At 44.4% G+C, this 18,025-nt stretch overlaps 1 protein-coding gene across 7 annotated transcripts in view; it reads left to right on the top strand.

The window, feature by feature from the left end:
• KIF1A (kinesin family member 1A) overlaps positions 1-18,025 on the top strand; it is a 4,129,412-nt gene that overhangs the window by 3,729,852 nt on the left and 381,535 nt on the right. For all 7 annotated transcript variants that reach the window (XM_069618139.1, XM_069618143.1, XM_069618141.1 and 4 more), the window contains one exon: positions 3,752-3,944. In XM_069618139.1, the coding sequence (XP_069474240.1) occupies positions 3,752-3,944 (193 nt within the window). The remainder of the gene's footprint in view (positions 1-3,751; positions 3,945-18,025) is intronic.

Genomic DNA, 18,025 nt, shown 5'->3' with positions numbered 1-18,025 from the left:
TTCAAGTGTGTGTAGTTATTGTCAATTGCGTGACTCTGCCTTATCCTTGTGTTGGGACATGTCAGGTAAATGTCTCTGCTGTTACTCCACTGTCTTTCACGGTGTAAGAAAGTGTTTGTCTCGGAAAGGCTGGGGTAGAGCTTCTAAATATAATACAGTGTCCCACTTCCACTTCACGAAGACCCCCCACATCCAGGTGATCCTCCCCCACTGGTCCAGCCACAGGATTGGGATCCAATTGCGATGGCCGTGTCCTGGCCATCTGGACAACAGATCTCCAGAGACTAGCGGATGAGACACCTTCAGGTTTCTCAGAGCCCACACTTAGTGTATGTACGCCATCTGCATGTAAGAGGCATGTGGATGCCGGAGAAGAAGGATCTCCATATCAACATCCTGGATCTACAGGCAGTGTTTTGAGCCCTAAAATTGTCCCTTCCATCTCTCAAGGGCAAGGTGTGAGGATCTTCATGGACAACACCACTATGATGTTCTACATCAGGAAACTGGGGGACACTTGATCCCCAGCCCTCTCCAAGGAAGCACAGGACTTGTGGCGCTGGGCCATCGGACAAGAGATGTTGCTCGTTCCTCTTCACCTAGCGGGAGTCAAGAACATCATCGCAGACTCCCTCAGCAGGGATTTGCACAGGAGTGGGTACTTTAGCAGGAGCAGGTGGATCACATCTTCGTTTAGTGCGGCAGGCCCTAGATTGGATCTGTTTGCGACAGTGGCAAACTCCAAATGCCAGAAGTTTGCCAGCAGATTCCACCAACCGAGGAGCATAGGGGACGTGTTCTATTTCCCGTGGGAAGGCCTGTTCCTGTACACGTTTCCTCCATTGCCTCTCCTGCTACGAGTCATCAACACACTCAGACAGTGCCAATGCGGGTTGATACTTAATGCCCCAGCGTGGCTGAGGCAGATTTGGTATCCGGACCTGCTCAGTCTGTCAGAGTCAACTCTGGTCAAGCTGCCGGTAGTTCTGGATCTTCTCACCAGGCAAGGAGGCGCAACCCTGCATCATGACACAGGATCGCTGAACCTGAGGGCTTGGCTCCTGCAGCCCTAGAGTTTGGTGGATATGAGTTGCCTGCGGACTGCCGGGAGGTCCTCGCCAAGGCTTGGGCATCGTCAACTTTGAAGTGCTACGGTCACAAGAGGAAGTGTTTCGCTACGTGGTGCCAGTCATAGAAAATTACCCTGATGAGGGTGATGACCCAGCAAATTCTTCCATACTTGCTCTCCTTGGCCAAGGCCAGCCTGGCACATGCTTCTATCAAGGTGCATCTGCCGGCTATTTCCTGCTACACCAGATCTCCAGGAAGATCTTCGCGGTGGTCTCACTGACTCAAAAGGGGTTCCTCAAAGGACTTTTTCAATCTTTCTCGCCAGTGAAGGCTCCTGCCCTGGCATTTGGGAACTCCACGTGGTTCTGACGAGGCTCATGAGGGCCCCCTTCAAGCCAATGATTCAGGCCCCTCTCAAGTTCCTCTCATGGAAAACAGCTTTCCATGTGGCCATCACCTATGCCAGGAGGTTGGGTGAGGTCCAGGCAAGCAACCATTTCTGATTTTGCACAAATCAAGGTTGGTCCTGCTGCAGCATCCCGCTTTCATGATGAAGGATCCATCAGAATTGCACCTCAACAAGCCTTTGGTGTTACCTGTTTTGTTCCTGAAACCTTTGTCACCAGTTGAGAGGGCCTTGCACTCGCTGGACGTTGCTCGTGCCTTGAAGTTCTACATGACACGCACAGAGGGTTTTTGGAAGACTTCACAACTTTTTGTGAACTTTGGTCCTGTGAACCATGGGAAGGCCTTGTCCAAGGCTTCCATTTCAAGGTGGGTCTGCGGCTGCATCATGCTTTTGCATCGGTTGGCGAACCGACCTCTGCCCGGCCATCCGAGAGCCCACTCAACCAGAGCGATCGCTGCGACGACGGCGTTTCTGTCGGGTGTGCCCCTGCTGGACATCTGCAGGGCTGCTACATGGAGGTGTGCACACACTTTCCCATGGTTCTACTGCATCGACAGGGATTACAAGGAGGAGTCTAGAGTCGGCCAAGCACCCTGCTCGCTTGAGGTGAATTTGTTCTGGAAGTAAGGGTTCATTGCTTCTGTTGGGCCTTTCCACCTCCTGTGGTTGTTTAATGTTGTACTGCTATGTATTCGTTATTCATGAGCATGTGAATCTATGCCAGACCCCATGCTGGAGAAGGAACAAGTTAGTTACCTATAACTATTGTTCTCTAGCATGGGTATGGCATGGATTCACAGCCGAACCCTCCCTCTGGCCCCTCTGCGGCTCTTCTTGGTCATACTGCCACTTTACGTGCTTACCAAATCTGAAGATTTCTACCAGAGGAGTGGCTTAGGGAGAGGGCTGTCATTGGATGGGGGGAGTATGACCCAGAGGATAGTGACTGGTCTAAAGGAAAAATCCAGTTTGTAAGTGAAACTTTTTTCTTTTACCGTGGATTCCCAGCCTGACCACAGGGAATATTCATGAGGATGTGAATCCATGCCAGACCCATGCTGGAGAACAATAGTTACAGGTAAGCAACCTGTTCCTTATATGGTGTTTTCCAAGGAAAAGAAGACCCTCCTACCTTCCGATGGTTGTCTCAGACTTTCATCTCTCTCAGAAGATCCATCGTCTTGTGATTTTCCTTTCACCTCACACTTCTAAGACTGAGGAACTATTTCATCAACTGGATCTGGTTCGCCCTTCAGCTACTACGTCTCTTGCATGAGGGATATCATGAAGGATGACCAGCTCATTTTGGGTTCTGCTAGTGCTTGTGCTGGCAGGGCTGTGACTTAATAGACCCTGTCATGGTGGATCATCCTCTCCATCTCGGAATGCTAATATATGGCTGTGAAGAATGTGCCTAATGGTCTCAGGACTGACGGCCTCCTATGCCCTGGCACCGACTTAGCCATATGTCGAGCAGCTATGCGCTTGTCTCTGCACACATTTGCCAAATATTAGTACCTGTATTCACTGTCAGTGCAAGACGCTTGCCGTGGCCATGTTGTCATCCAGTGTTTTGTGGTGTAAGCAGTGTCCTCTTGCCCTCATCTTGATTTACATACTGTTAAGAAAGGCTATCAAAGATGAGGAAACTGTGGGGGGAAGGAATCCGTTAGTAGATCAAATTACTTATCCCTCAGTAATGTTCTCTTTGATGGATGTTCCTCCCACAGATTCCCCACTGCCATCCCAACCTACCCCTCCAGGCAGACAACTTGTACATCTTGTTTGTTGCATAGTGCCTCAGTGGCCGAGTGCTAGGAAAAAGGGCTGCACTGCATTCATGGGATGCAGCGGCTCCATGTAAAGTTTTCCGGATGTCAATGCCAGCTTGGGGTGTACAACAGTACCAAGTAGAGCCAATGCACAGCTTACCTGCACTCCTGTGTGGCAGAAACATTTTTGGAAGCCAGCTGACGCTGGAGATACAATATAAAAAATGAGGAATCTGTGGTAGGCACATCCACCGGAGAGATCATTTCTGAGCAGTAAGTAATGTATTCTTCCTGTCTATTTATATGGTACAATTGGAAGCTATAGCTATGCAACAATGCAGATAACCTATCCTATCATCCCTACACTAAAATGTATTTGAATGACTATGTAATTGTACCTATCGTATGTGCCTATGCTACCATTGTCAAATTTCAAGTAGCTGCAGCTCTCCAGCTCTTGCTGTGTAACTTATTTTGAACATGTTCCTTTTTGCCACAGTCCTATTGTTTCCAAGAAGGGCACCCTGTACTTCCTGGAGCCGCACACAAATGGCTGGGTGAAACGCTATGTGGTGGTGAGACGTCCATATGTCTACATCTACAACAATGAGAAAGACGTGGTGGAGAGAGCTATATTGAACCTGTCCTCAGCTCAAGTGGAATACAGTGAAGATCAGCAGGCCATGCTCAAGGTGAGATTGGAGGATTGCCAACAAAGTAACTGGGAAGTGTGGGCCTCTGTGTCATGCCAAGATCAGAAGGAGCATACACCGAATATCTGTTATCAGCTCGCACAAGGTACAGCAGGGTCATCGAAAGAGAATTGGGAGCATACATTTTTGGCAGAAGGGAGGGCTCAAAAGGGCACTCGGGATTGTCACAAAAGTACTGAGTAAGGGTAAACATGGTGCTCTTTCCAGATTCAGCAGGGATAAAGGTAGGGACGTCATTTCACCAAAATGCCATGGGTAGCGGAAGTGACATCATACGACCCTTGACCGCTGATGACATCACAGGAAGTGATGTCATTTGGCCCACGTCAAAGTGATATCACGGGAAGCGATGGAACACAACCTTTCACCACTTGGCAAAACAGGAAGTGGTATCACATAGCATTGTTCCTAAGTACAGTACGAAAAATATGGTTACGATATCACTATAATGTGATATACATTTCATACAAGAATGGATCGCCATATGTATCGTTAAGATCAGGGTGCATAGGCCCATATTACCAAATTACTGTGAATGCAAGCAGACGTCCATGGCCAAATGATAATGATGTTTTATTATATAGCACTTACGCTTAAGCGCTTTATATAGATTACATACAATATCACCCAATCTGTGTTGGTAGTCATTTATCGACCTCAGAAAGGCTGAGTTGAGGTATTTAAGAACAGACTACATCAGTGACTCACCCCCTGAAGTGTGCCTGAAATAAACCTTTAATGAGTCTAGCAATTATTGTACAAAATTACAGAAAGACAAGTTATTTGGTATTCCTATTCTTTCTTATTTAGGGTCACTGCTGAAAGTGTTAGACTTATGGAACCCTTGTTCTTTTTTTGTCTTTTTTTTTATAAGAGGCCTGATCAAGAAAGCCAGCCACTCCAGAAGCCAAGAGCCATATGGTGCTGGCCACAGCCCACGAGCTTGCATTTTCTTATAGGGTAGCAAGGGAGACCACAGGGGTAGCAAGGGAGACCTCAGGGATCGCAGTTGCGACCTCTGGTGACCCCTAAATGATATCCCTGGATAAAGGGAGGCACAGACAGTAACAGCCTGTCCTCAGTCCTGACAGAGCCTCACACTATCAGCAGACTGCTTGCGGTGTTAAATCTGCCTTTGTTCAAACTGACACTGAGGTACTGCATGGGTGGTAATTGAGATTAGATAATCAGGAGCTAAAAGCAGCTCCTGGTATCCGGCATTAACTAGTGAGCAGGAGCTACCACCAGGGAACTCGCAGCTAGTACATAGTGTTCCGCAAATCTAATTCAGCAGAAGAGGCAAATGTAACATTTTGCTTATTTGTTATGACCCCTTGTGCTTTAAATGTCATATAGATGTGTCCTGATGCTTATTTGTTGATTGTCCCAAATGCAAAAAGTTAAATTCACGTAGGTGTGTTAGTTTGGCATCATCTGGCATGGGAGCCAAACGTAGCTCCTTGTAGCTGTTGGTACCAAGCTACCCCAGCTCTTCTAGGCTACAAGCAGGAGCTAAATAGCTCCCAGCTCCCCTCAATTTCGAACACGGGTACTGTCATCAGAGGGAACCTAGGGAATACTGAGAAGAGAGGTAGAGAACATAGAGGACCTGTTAACTGCTAGAATGGCCGCAGCAGTCAATCAAAACTTTCTAATCAACTCCCCAATGTCAACGGATCATAACTTATTTTTAGAATACAAGATTGTTAGTTACATGGTGTCCCAGGCACCCACTTACAATTTCTCACCCCACTTCCATTTTCAGAAGTTCATTTTTTAATCTTAATAATGCACAGAAAAAGTAAGTTTTTCTTGAGTAAGTCATTTTTTTTTAAATCTACACATTTTGAACAGTGGGGCTAATTTTCAAGGATCCGTGGACAAATGAAGAATATACCAGTGCTTGTAGTAATCTATGCTTTCCTCCTCATTCACAAAGAAAATATGCTTGGTATATGGTAGGCATTTTTCCTATGTAGATTCACAAATGAAAGTGACATATGCCTCAACGATCAGCTTTAATTGATGCATGTATAATGTATTTAATGATGACAATATGCAAGTGAAAGTGTACTGCTGGAGCACAAATATTACTCCCGATGCTGGATGGCTTGCAGAGGAGCGATGGTGGCATCTGGGACTCCTGCTATTAGGACTACTGTTAACTGTTAATTGTTTTAAATCTCGGGGCAAGGATGAAATACTTGATTTTTCAGAGGAGTACAAGTTGGCATCGTGCTTATTGGCTCTTTTAATTAATTCCTTCCTCCCACTTATTCATCATCTATACTATCCCATTCACAGCGCAGCTGTTCTTCAGAAACTTTTTCACCACTAGAGGGTGCAGCACAGCTCCATGTCGGCTCCGCCATATGTCTCTTAGCACCCCGCACAATACATGACGTTGGAGCCAGTACATAGCATGGTATTGCGCCCCGTGACCTCAGTTCCTTTTTTCCATTTTGTTTGCTTCAGGAACATGCTATGCAAGTTATTTGAATATTTTTGATGCCATGCCCAACTCAACAAAGGCTTTGGGGTTCAACCCTTGTGCAGATTGTGGTCGACTCAGGTCGGCATTGGACTTGCACAGTATTTGTCTCTACTGCTTGGTCCAGAACCACAACACACAGGACTCCAGGTCCTGCCAGTTCATGTACCCAAAGGTCTTTTGGGAACGATACTCAAAGATCTTCACCTACGTTCACAAGTCTAAAGGTGAAGATGCAGTATCTCTTAGAGGTCGCTAAGCGTGGAACATTGATCCGAGGAGAGATCGCCTTTGCACAAACAAAAAGAGAAAGACAAGAAGAAGAAAAAACACAGCAAGATGCCCCGCTAACTGAGCGGCCCTTCACACCAGCATTCCTCTTCTTTGTCTAAGAAAAAGATTCACCACTCCAGGGATTCCCGAAAATGGCACCTGGGGTACCTTTTACAGCCCAGTCCTCCACACAGAGGAATGGGAGACATGTTGCCTGAAGATGCTTGACAAGATATTACACAGGCCATAGCTGATTGACCGAAAGTCAAGATCCTAGGCACAGATGGATTGCTTGTAAAGTTTTATATTTTGTATGAGTATGTACTGATCCCATATTTACATAGTATGTATGTAGAATCATCAAACAGTGTACTGCTACCCACACTTAGACAGGCATTGATTCTTCTATTGAAACCTGACAAATCTGAAACTAAATGTGGATCATACAGACCTCTATCTTTGATCAACACTAATATGAAAATATTAAGCAAAATCCTCATAAATAGATTGGCTGAATTAGTAATGACACATCAAGCTGGTTTCATTGCTGGTCGAAATACTAACCTAATTTTAAGAAGTCTCATCTTGATATTGGATATAAATAACATCAACCCACTCTACCTGGCATTGGCCAATTTAGATGCCAAGAAGGCTTTTAATTCAGTAGACTGACGATTTATGCTCACGGTTCTTCAGGAGTTTGGCTTTGGCCCACAATTTCAAAAGTGATTGCCTTATTATATAATAGTCCCAGTGCCAGGATGTGTACAAACAATGTTATATTTAATTAATTGAGCCTAGAAAGAGGAACGAGGCAGGGGTGTCCCTTACCACACATACTATATGCCTTTTCCATAGAACCCCTGGCTTGTAAAGTCAGGACAACCTTAGACCAACTGTGTGATACCAGCATATGGGTTTGAGCCTATAATATCTTTATACACCATGATTTTCTTTAAAATCTTGAACACTCAAGCACTAACACCCCCACCATTCTGCAGACAATAGAACAATATGGTGCAGTATCAGGCCTATTATTAAACTCTGCAAAATCTGTTCTATACTTACCTCCTGGTTTCGCAAACAGGAGACTGTATAACATGGAGTTGTCCTCGCTGCTTTGTTTGGGAGCACAGTTGTATGCATTTAATTTTAATTTGTATACATTTAATGACTCCAAATTTCCAGCATTGTTAGCAACAGTAAATTGCAGTCACCAGTCAATTGTGGTTCAACTTATTTTATGTTTCCACTAACAACCCCTGGGTGAAGAAACTCTACTCTCTACAAGGGACTTAACCATCCAGTTCCAGATGAATGGAGACCAAATCGCTACCTGCCGAAACGTCTAAAGAAGTGCCAGGACTAGAAAATAGGAAGGCCTGCCTGGAACTTTTTGCTAATAAATAGTGACGTTGACCTTCATTAAATACCCCAGATCTCATTAGACACTTCCACCAAATCCAGTGGAACGAATACCCAAAACGAACACTGGAACTATAGAGTTTAGAGAACCTTTATAGATTTTCACAACTCTAAATGCTCATGCTATACACAGCTTAGTACTCATTGTTTTTTCCACCTTTTACCATATGTAATGTTTTGTTAAAACACTTTGTTTGTATCCACACATGAATTGTTTGTTTATATTAAGTCCTTTGGATTGAAAAAACTCCTAGGAATGTATACACATCACCATGTGTGAAATTTGGATTAGATTAATATATGCAGTAGAATAAATTGTTAAATGCTGCATATCCTATCAATGTTTTTCACTAAAAGTAAAAACTAGTTTTGATGAAATAACTTTGAAAAATGAAATGATAAGAGGATGGGGATTGATATACCATCGCTCTATACTGAAGTATAAAACAAGTTGAATCACAATTGACTGGTGATTGCAATTTACTGTTGCTAACAATGCTGGCAATTTGGATTCCTTAATGTATACGAATACAAATTAAATGCACACAACTGTGCTCCCAAACAAAGCAATTAGGACAACTACACGTTATATGGTATTTTGACCGCAGGTCCTAGCATTGGGGATTATCCCTCTAGTTAAATATTCTGAAACAGGAACCAGAAGGTATCCCCCTGAAAACCACTACAGACTCCTTCAGATACTTGGGTGTATGTACTAATGCGGATCCACCATTTTGTTTCAAGATAATCTTGGTAAGGCATTATCCAGTTTGGATAATTTGGTTAAAACCTGGTCCAGTTTACATATTTATCTCATGGGAAAGATTGTGCTCTCCAAGAAGGTTATCCAGCCTAAACCTTTATATTTATTTCAAGTAATGCCAATGGTTTTATGACATTCTTACTTTATGGTGTTCGATACACTATTACTCAAACTATTCTGGGGTATAGTGAACTGTGGATTGCTCTCTCAGCTGTAAAAAAGCCAATGGAAGCTGGTGGGCTGTCTGTCTCAGACTTTAAACTTTATTATTACCTGGAACAACTTAAGCATATGGTGCCCTGGTGGGACTAAAACATGTTAGAATTGCCAAGCCAAATGGTACAGAATTTTGCAGCAGACCATAAACTACCGAATATACTGTTGGCAGACAAAATGGATCTATGTGAATTTAACGAAAAATGTTTTAACAAAAACATTTTTAATGAAATTAAAATACTGAAAAAATGTGCTCCCCCAAACCACCTGTTTCTCTATGATTATAACCCGACCCCAACTCCATCCCTGACCGTTTTAATGCCTTACCCCACCCCATATATATATTTTTAATAAGAAATCAGTGTTTTATCAGTATTTTCTATTTGTTAAAAAAGTTATTTGTTAACATGTATTCGTTATTATTACTGGATACCAGACAAAACTACACCCCAAACTTTGCCAACCCAGATTAGCACTCTTCATCACATTTGGTATAGTTTGCAGTAAGCAGAAAAGTAATAGCCATAGGGCATCATTTCAACCCAGGCGTTAAGGGGTTACGGCGCCGTAAACGGCGCCGACCCTTAACGCCTGATTACAAGGTCCCTTAGCGCCATGGTGCAAAATGGGAATGGGGAAGGGTAAATGGGAAATGGGGATTTACCGCCCCACTCACCTTGGAATGGGGCGGTAAATCTGCCAACCACCATGGCGTAAACATAGTTTACGCCATGGCGGTAAAGGTACGACCCAGGCCCATAGGTACGACCCAGGCCCATAGTGTCACACAATACTCATTTGAGGTTACAATGTTTTGGGTAATTCAGCAGGATTGGCTCGCCAGGAGTTCTGTGGTAAGAAAGGTTCTACAATATTAGGTGACCTATACACTGATGGCAATTTAACACCACCTTTCCAAAAAAAATTAAGATATGGGAGCTACCAAAAGGGCCATTTCTAGTGAACGCTATGACCCTTGCAACGCTCCGCAAAAGATGGCCAGACTTCCCCAAATGACCCCCTGAACACGTTATGGTGACAGCTATAAAGTCACCGTAAAACAGCAGAGGAAAGATCTCAGCAATATACAGAATCTGCATTTCTTATTCGGCCCGACTGGTAGCAGAGCAAGGGATGAATGGGTAGGCATCTCAATGCCCCCATAGGTCACAGTGAGTAGAGACAAACATGTTCATACGTCACAAAGGTCTTAATTAATGCCACGCTGAAGGTAATTCAATGCAAATACATAATTAGGTAATATCTGGTGCCTAAGCAGATGGACAATTGCACCCGAGTGTCCTTCCTCCTGCCTTAGATGCTTGTCGCTTGATGCAGATTTCTTTCATAGGATATGGCTCTGTGCTTGCAGCCTGACAGTGTTGCACACAATCTTACAATATAATAAAAGGCCAGATGCATGTTTGTCCGATGCAGTCATACGCAGTAGAGACTGCCTGCTTCGCCTGTTGTCACCGCTAGAGGGAGCTGTTGCCTTAACAAATACATTAGTCCAGCCGTACATTTTTCACGAAATTTACCACATAATGGGCCTCATTACACGGATGGCGGTAAGGATTTACCGGTACTGGTAAAATACTGGTACCGGTAAATCCTTACCGCCTTACTACGAGGTCCCTTTGCGGGTTGGGGGATTTAACGCCTGCTTTTTGCAGGCGTTAAAAACCAACCCGCAAAGGGACCCAGGGAGCTAATTACGGTACCGCAATTTGCGGTACCGCAATTAGCGCCTTCCCCATTCCCATTATGCCCTATGGGGCAAAAATGGGAATGGGGAAGGGCAATGGTGGAAGGGGGAATAACCGCCCCGCCAACCTTGGAATAGGGCGGTAATTACCCTTTCCGCCAAGGCGGTGCCGGTATTTTACCGGCATGAACCATGGCGCTAATAGCGCCATGGTTCTCTGCCATCCGTGTAATGAGGCCCAATGTATTAACACTCTGAAAAAGTCTCTCCTCATGCACTTTGGCCCGTGTACACAGGCATTCACGCTAGTAACAGCATATTTAACCCAAATTAATTTCATCCAGAAAGTCATGTAAACAGACCGTCAAATTCATCTCTCTTGATTTTCGTGTTATGAACTGTCGCACAGCCCTATCCTGGAACAGATAATCTACTCCAAAATTCGAGAATTGACTAAGAGACATGTTGCTATGGGCAACTGTGAAGAGAAGTCTGCATAATCTGAGAGCTGTCATTTTTTAGCAAGGAATCATTCCGCAACATCTGGGACAAATTCCTAGACTCGGCCAGCTATCCTTCGGATGTAGAACCCCCATTTAGTCCCTGTTACTCTTGTTTATATATTTTAACTCTGTAAATCCAACATACAACAGATATGTATGCACATCATCATTTACAAGTATAGACTAGAATGTTATAGATCGAAGATTTTGTTTTCAAGTTACCGGTCTTTGTTATTATTACCTATGTAGAGTTTGTTACTTCTTTTATGCAATGAAAATTCAATTAAAAACAATTGAAAAAGTTTATAGACTGGCTCTGGAGAATGTTATCTGACTGGGGCCTTCCCGCTACTTTAATAGGGCTTCTAATTCATCTTCATACAGACATTTACATCAGAGTTAGACTAGTTGATGCCCGACAGTGTTAATTCATATAGGGCTGCACCAGGAATGCATCCTGATACCCACCCTCTTTAATTTGTATATTGCAGATTTAACCCATTTTCTCAGCAAAGCTATAGTGTGACCCCCGTGCCTGGACCCGATGACACTGCACTGTTTGGCATATGCTGATGATTTGGTCATTCTTGACCAAACAATGATTGATCTACAACACAGTCTTGACATATTGTCAAACTAAATGTCAGATAATGATTTTGAAATATTATTGTATTCAGTTGACAGTGATCTTCTACAATGCTATGAATAAAATAGCTTTCACTTGACACTTAAAAGAGAAACATTGGAGGTAATAGATCAATTTACATACCTCTGATTTTTGTTATATAGCAAGCCTCAAACTGATAGTAACTTTATGATGCTTCAATCTAGATGTAACATGCTTTTCACACTGCTGAAGAAATACATTTGAGATATTGAGGTTATACCCCTATTATGGTTCTTGCCTATTATAAAACCAAGGTAGCTCAATTTTTATTGTAGCGATCAGAGATAGATGAACAGATGTGGCTTGAATTAGAAGTCAAAATCTGGAGAAAGGTTTTGTTTTTGTCGAACTGTGTTCCAGCCTCTGTATTAAGATATGAACTAGGTCTACTTTCCTTGTCAGCAGTGGTAAAATGGAAATTATTGTCTCTCTATAAGAAAATTATTGACTCTCCAGATAATTTGCTTTTTCAGCATCTGAGTTGTCTCGCGAACGGAGGAAACTATGTGGAGATAAGTGGATAAAAGTTTGTGAGAAGTTATTGAATAACATGAATATGAGCAAAAAAACGAATCCTGTGACACCAATGGTAAAAGAGCAATATGGAACCATGATTGGTGTAGTACTAAGGATGCCGTGAGCAAGTTCACTCACTTTTAAAATACGGCCTTTGAAGAAAAACCTTATAATACAGTCAATGACTATCTTAAAATGTTGCATTCCCTAAATTGAGGTTTTTCTTCCTACGGTTGAGGCTGAACTTATTACCGATACATGAAGTCACCAGGGATGTATCCAATATTAAAAGGAGTTTGCGTATCTGTCGCTTCTGTATAAACGTGGAAGTTGTTGAACCATAAAAGCACCTTAGTATTGAATGCCCCAAATAGCAAGAGAGAAGAGAAAAACACTTCAAGAGTGTCATAGTTGAGATGAGTCCCATCTCCTCTCTATGTGGGTCATTATGACCCTGGCGTTAAGTGTTTAACGGTGCCGTAAAAGGCCACGGCGCCATTAAACACTTAGCGCCTGATTACGAGGTCCCTTTGCGGGACCCGACCTTAACGGCTGGTACAGACCAGCCGTTAAAGTAGGGTGCCGTAAAGGGACCTTGGTGCTAAGTACGGTACCGCAATTAGCGGTACCGTACTTAGCGCTTTCCCATTGAGCCCTATGGGGCAAAAATGGGAATGGGGAAGGGCCATGGCGGCATGGGGAATTACCGCCCCGCCAACCTCGGAATGGGGTGGTAATTCCCCATTCCGCCATGGCGGAGTCGGTAAGTTACCAGCATGGACCATGGTGCTATTAGCACCATGGTCCAACGCCTGGGTCGTCTCTAGTAACAGATCCTTGCTGGGAAATAAGTTTCATTGATCCTGTCTACTATAGGATATGTGATTTAAATATTTAGTTTGCTAGATTTGCACATTTGGCTGAATTCTGGGAACTTGATCAAATTATTAAAAAAATTATGATTATTAAACTGTGTTCACAGATATACTCTTTTTAAGATATGTATGTATTGTGATGTAATGTTTCTGTATATTGTATTTTCATGTGTGTATAGAAAGAAATATGTGTAAGGTTTGATTTGAAACCAAATCACAATTTAAAAAAAAGAATCTGCACACAGCTGATCCACAGTGTGTACCAATGTGAACCAACATAGTAAAGCTTGGCTCTGCATGCCAGACACCATGTTTACCAGCCCCTGCCTAGTTGTCTTCTGGCTTCAGCCCTCGTCTTCTCTGGGTGACCCCTGACTGGCTCACGCTCTAATCCGATTGTCTCTGCCAACCTTCATCTCCAGCCTTGCCTTGACTTCTGTGCCTCCATCCAGTCTCTTCCGTCCGTGTCTCTCTTACAGCAATGCCAGTTCTGTGCCAAGGCAAAAGGGGCTCCTGTTATATATAATTTGAGCTTCCCTTGAAACTCAATGGCTACCGAGGTGCTAGTTATCTTCTTATTAATTATGCATTGTGACAAGGTCAATAATCTGATGTTGTCAAGAGGGCATGAGGATCCCTGTCCGTCTGGGTTGGAAGGCCTGCCAGGGTGAAAACCACAGCAGTCTGTACCCCAGAGGGGAAAGGTGACAGCTTGGATGGGCCCAGTCCCTGCTCTCTTCCTAAGTGCCTGCATCTCTGTCAGCAGTATCCTTGTGGAGCACACCATGCTTCCTGAACACAATGCCGGCCAGTGATTGGCTTTTCCTTTCAGAGAGTCACAATCTGCAACCTAATCTTGGCAGACTACCTGCGAGACAGCATCCCACCAAGGCCTTCCAGTCCACAACTCCAGTATTCGGATCAGTATACCCAGCAAGGAGTAAGGGAGCCACCAAGCCAAGCAGAGGGAAATACACTTAGCAGCATAGGAGCTTGCATACTTCTTACCAGTATACCTGCGCTCCAACAGCTTTCACAGAGCATGCCATCACTGGCTATGTTAAACACGTCACAGAGAGGCGTTTGAACAGAAAAAAACATTCTCATACTTACTAGATACTTTGTGGTAGTCCGGCTTCTTAATACGAACCAGTGTGGGATGCCATTGTTTCCACAGGGCAGACCTGAATGGAAGAAAGGGGAGGGGCGCAACCCCTTTGTTATGCTTTTCACCCATTGTAACACCTCCCAGGTGGAAAAGTCAGGAGGAAGTTGATTAGGGAAGATAAGAAGGGAGCCAGGAAACAGGAAGGTGTGGGTTGTTCAGGAGAGGTGGAGAAAAAGGAGGTATCGGACCAAGAGACCAGAAGGATGCACAATGGCGGAATAGAGTGTGGAGGCTTTTGTAGAAAAGGTGAGGTATGCTTGTTGAGAGCAAGTAATGCTGTGATGAGTGTGCGTGTAAGGTATATGAGAGAGAGTGTTAGAGGCAGTGTAGAGAGTCAGCGGAAGGTGAATTGGGAAGTGAAAAGAGAGTGACTTAGTAGATGGTAAAATGGAGTAGTAGAAGTATGGCAAGATGAGAGCAGTAGTGAAGAGGAGAATATTATTGAAGGGAAGAGAGTAGGAGCAGACTGGAGAGGGGAGTGTGATAGGAAGAAGTAGGAAAGAGTAACATCTGGGTGGAGGAAGAGAGTAGGGAGAGAGACATCTGGGGGTGAGAAAGAGGAAGTAGCATGAGGAGCATAGAACAGCAGTGCGCAATAGGGAGAGGAACATCATGGCAGGGGAGGAATAAGACTGAGTAGGGACTGAGTATCTGAAATGCACAACCCCTATAACCTCTTAGAGATAACCAACAATAGTTTAGGGTCCACTTAGGAAGTCCTGGATGGGATCGATAAAGCTACTGCCTTAGGCCCTCCCCAACAGAAAGGCAGAAGTTAGACTGTAAGGCACAATACACTCTAGACACTTGCGTGGCGTCTAGGGACCCTTGGGTTGGGAAGGCAAGAGAGCAAGGACGGCCCTTAGCACCCTTCAAATAGTGTAAGAAAAACTCTTGAACCATCTGTGGGAGTTAATGTGTTCTTTAGGCCATCCGTCACACAAGTGACCTTCCCTTACCAGCAGAGGTTTCAGCAGCCAGAGACTACAGTTCTAAACGTTTCACATATACTTAACATCAGGCGTAGTTTGCGTTTGAATGCAGGACTGTATTGGGCATCTCTATGGAAAATCTAGCCCCTCAAGATTAGTCCAATGAGCAGAGGGGTTCAATTTATCTGTTAGATCAGCTCTTTCATAGCCAGTAGGTCAAAAATGCTACCATTTCCAATATAAAACAGAAATCGAGTGTGAATAATGAACAAATGTATTTCAGTCCTCAAGAAATTATGTCACTGAGCAAAATCAGTTTAAGCACAGCACCGTATAGACTGATCAAAGGCATGATAGCTTCACCAGTTCCAGACCCTTTGGTTAGAATTTCCCTGTCTTTCAGCAAGCAAGCAAGCTTCAGATATTCCTATTATCAAAACAATACTGCAGGGATGTTTTCTAATGAACTGTGCTGCAGCCTACATTTAAAATAGTACAAATGGACTTGTAAAGCATCCCTTTTTTTAAAGATTGCTTGAATGTAGTGCACTCATTCGATCTACTTAACTTAATGTAAAATGCCATTCTAAATATCCTTGGTTGTATATGTGATGTTAATGAGCTCCTGCCCAATGCAGTTGTTTACATAAGTGTTCTTGGCAGCTTGAATGCAGTGCAGAAGGTGCTCAGTCATCAATGTGCTCAGGGGTGCTGAGTATGGAGGTTCTCTGGGTCCCGGGCACCTCCTGGGAACAACCATCTGTGCTAAAAGTCCCTTTACCTGCAATGGGACATCCTAAAAATCTGACCACCGGAATCCCCCAACCCCGTCCGGCACCCAGGAAAATCTAAGGTCAGCTTTCCTGGTTGCTTGATATTGCAATTGCAATCTCTGTTGTGATTAATCCAGTGAAATCATCACTAAAAATCTGGTATGAGCCTCCTCTCATGTGGCATGGGGAAGGGAGCCACTACCTGATCCCGACCCTGGGGGTGGTATTATGAGGGAGGATCACATGGGAGCAGACTCATACCAGGGGGAAGTTTTGACCCCTTTAGCTCATGATTCCACTTTTATCCCTGGAACATTGATCGCACATTGTTCAGTAAAGCAAAACAATGGGCCTCATTACGAGTTTGGAGGTAGCCATGCCCTTAATAAGGACATGGCTACCCCCAAACCCGGGTCCGGGTTCCCTGAATGGGGAAATACCCGGCCATTCCAACCTTGGAGGGCCCAGTATTTCCTCATTCAGGGAACCCGGACCCGGTCCTTCCCCATTCCCATTTAAGCCCCCATAGTCATTAACGGGCCTGTTAGCATGCTGGGCTGCTCGCGGGACCAGCTAAGGACGCCTGGTAAAACCACGAGCAGACCTCGTAATAGGGCGGTAAGGGGTTAACGACTCCGGCACCTTTACCGGCGCCGTTAACCCCTTACCGCCCTTCCCGTAATGAGGCCCAATGTACTGCTATGCATCTAACATCTCCTAACTCTAATAACATCCAGTTTAACAATCAAATAGAAATGAATAGACATAAGACTCAAACCCAGCATGGACTTCAAGATCCATAATGCCTGTGGTACTGGGACGAGGAAGAGGGACAAAGAGTCAATGAGGATCACAGGTCCTATTGAAGGAAATCGTCAGTCTAGTTGCTCAAAGGCAAGGCACCTGACCGGGACATTTAAACCTGAAAATGAACTACAGCAGAGGGAAGGAGAAGCAGATGAAGAAGCAGTCCGGAGAGAGACCGAAATGGTTAGAGCTGAAATTGGAGTGCGGGCGCCAGCAGAAGCCGATTCGGGAAGATAAGGCATGCAGTTTTTCAGAGTACAGGCAGCAGGAAACAGAGTTGTGGTTAGCAGCATGGAGAGAAGCCCAGCTGTGTGGGAGACATGCTGCTGGCCCGCTGTGAGCTGCGTGGAGGTGCTGGAGCACGCGGAGACCCAACAGACGGTGAGGCTCAAGTGAAGGGTTGTGCAGGCGATGGCAGGTACGGAAGAGCTGTCAACCAAATGACTGACCGGCAGATGGTCCCGCCGCAGCAGCAGGGAGCAACACAGAGACGGTGAACAAGCTGGTCATTTGGCCTGCAAGTGATGGTAACCCCGGGGCACCCCAAGTAGAACAATTACTAATATCAGACAATATTCAGTACCGAGCAAGTAGGATAAGAAGACAAAAAGGGTGCAATTCTCCATTTGTGAAACGTCAACTTGGAGAAACCTGTTACCCACATTGCCAACAACCAAGAGGCCATCCAGAAGAAGTAAGAGGGCAAAAAGGGCGCAATCCTCCATTTATGAGATGTCAACTTGGGGAAATCTGTAACCCACATTGTCAACAGCGCAGAGACTATAACAAAGAGATAAAAGGACAAGGGCGCAATTCTCCTTTCCTGAGTCACCAGGGGCCAGATTACAGAAACTTTGCACCGGTGCAAGGGCAAAGTTGCACGGTATTAGCACTAGGGCAAAGTTTGCCCTATTTTTAAAAAGACTTGGACATATTAGAAAAC

The sequence above is a fragment of the Ambystoma mexicanum genome, chromosome 10 (genome assembly GCF_040938575.1).
Source record: "Ambystoma mexicanum isolate Mex_15411 chromosome 10, UKY_AmexF1_1, whole genome shotgun sequence".
Classification (NCBI taxonomy): Eukaryota; Metazoa; Chordata; class Amphibia; order Caudata; family Ambystomatidae; genus Ambystoma; species Ambystoma mexicanum.
Note: the sequence above shows the minus strand (reverse complement) of the source record. Positions and strands in the feature narration are given on the sequence as shown.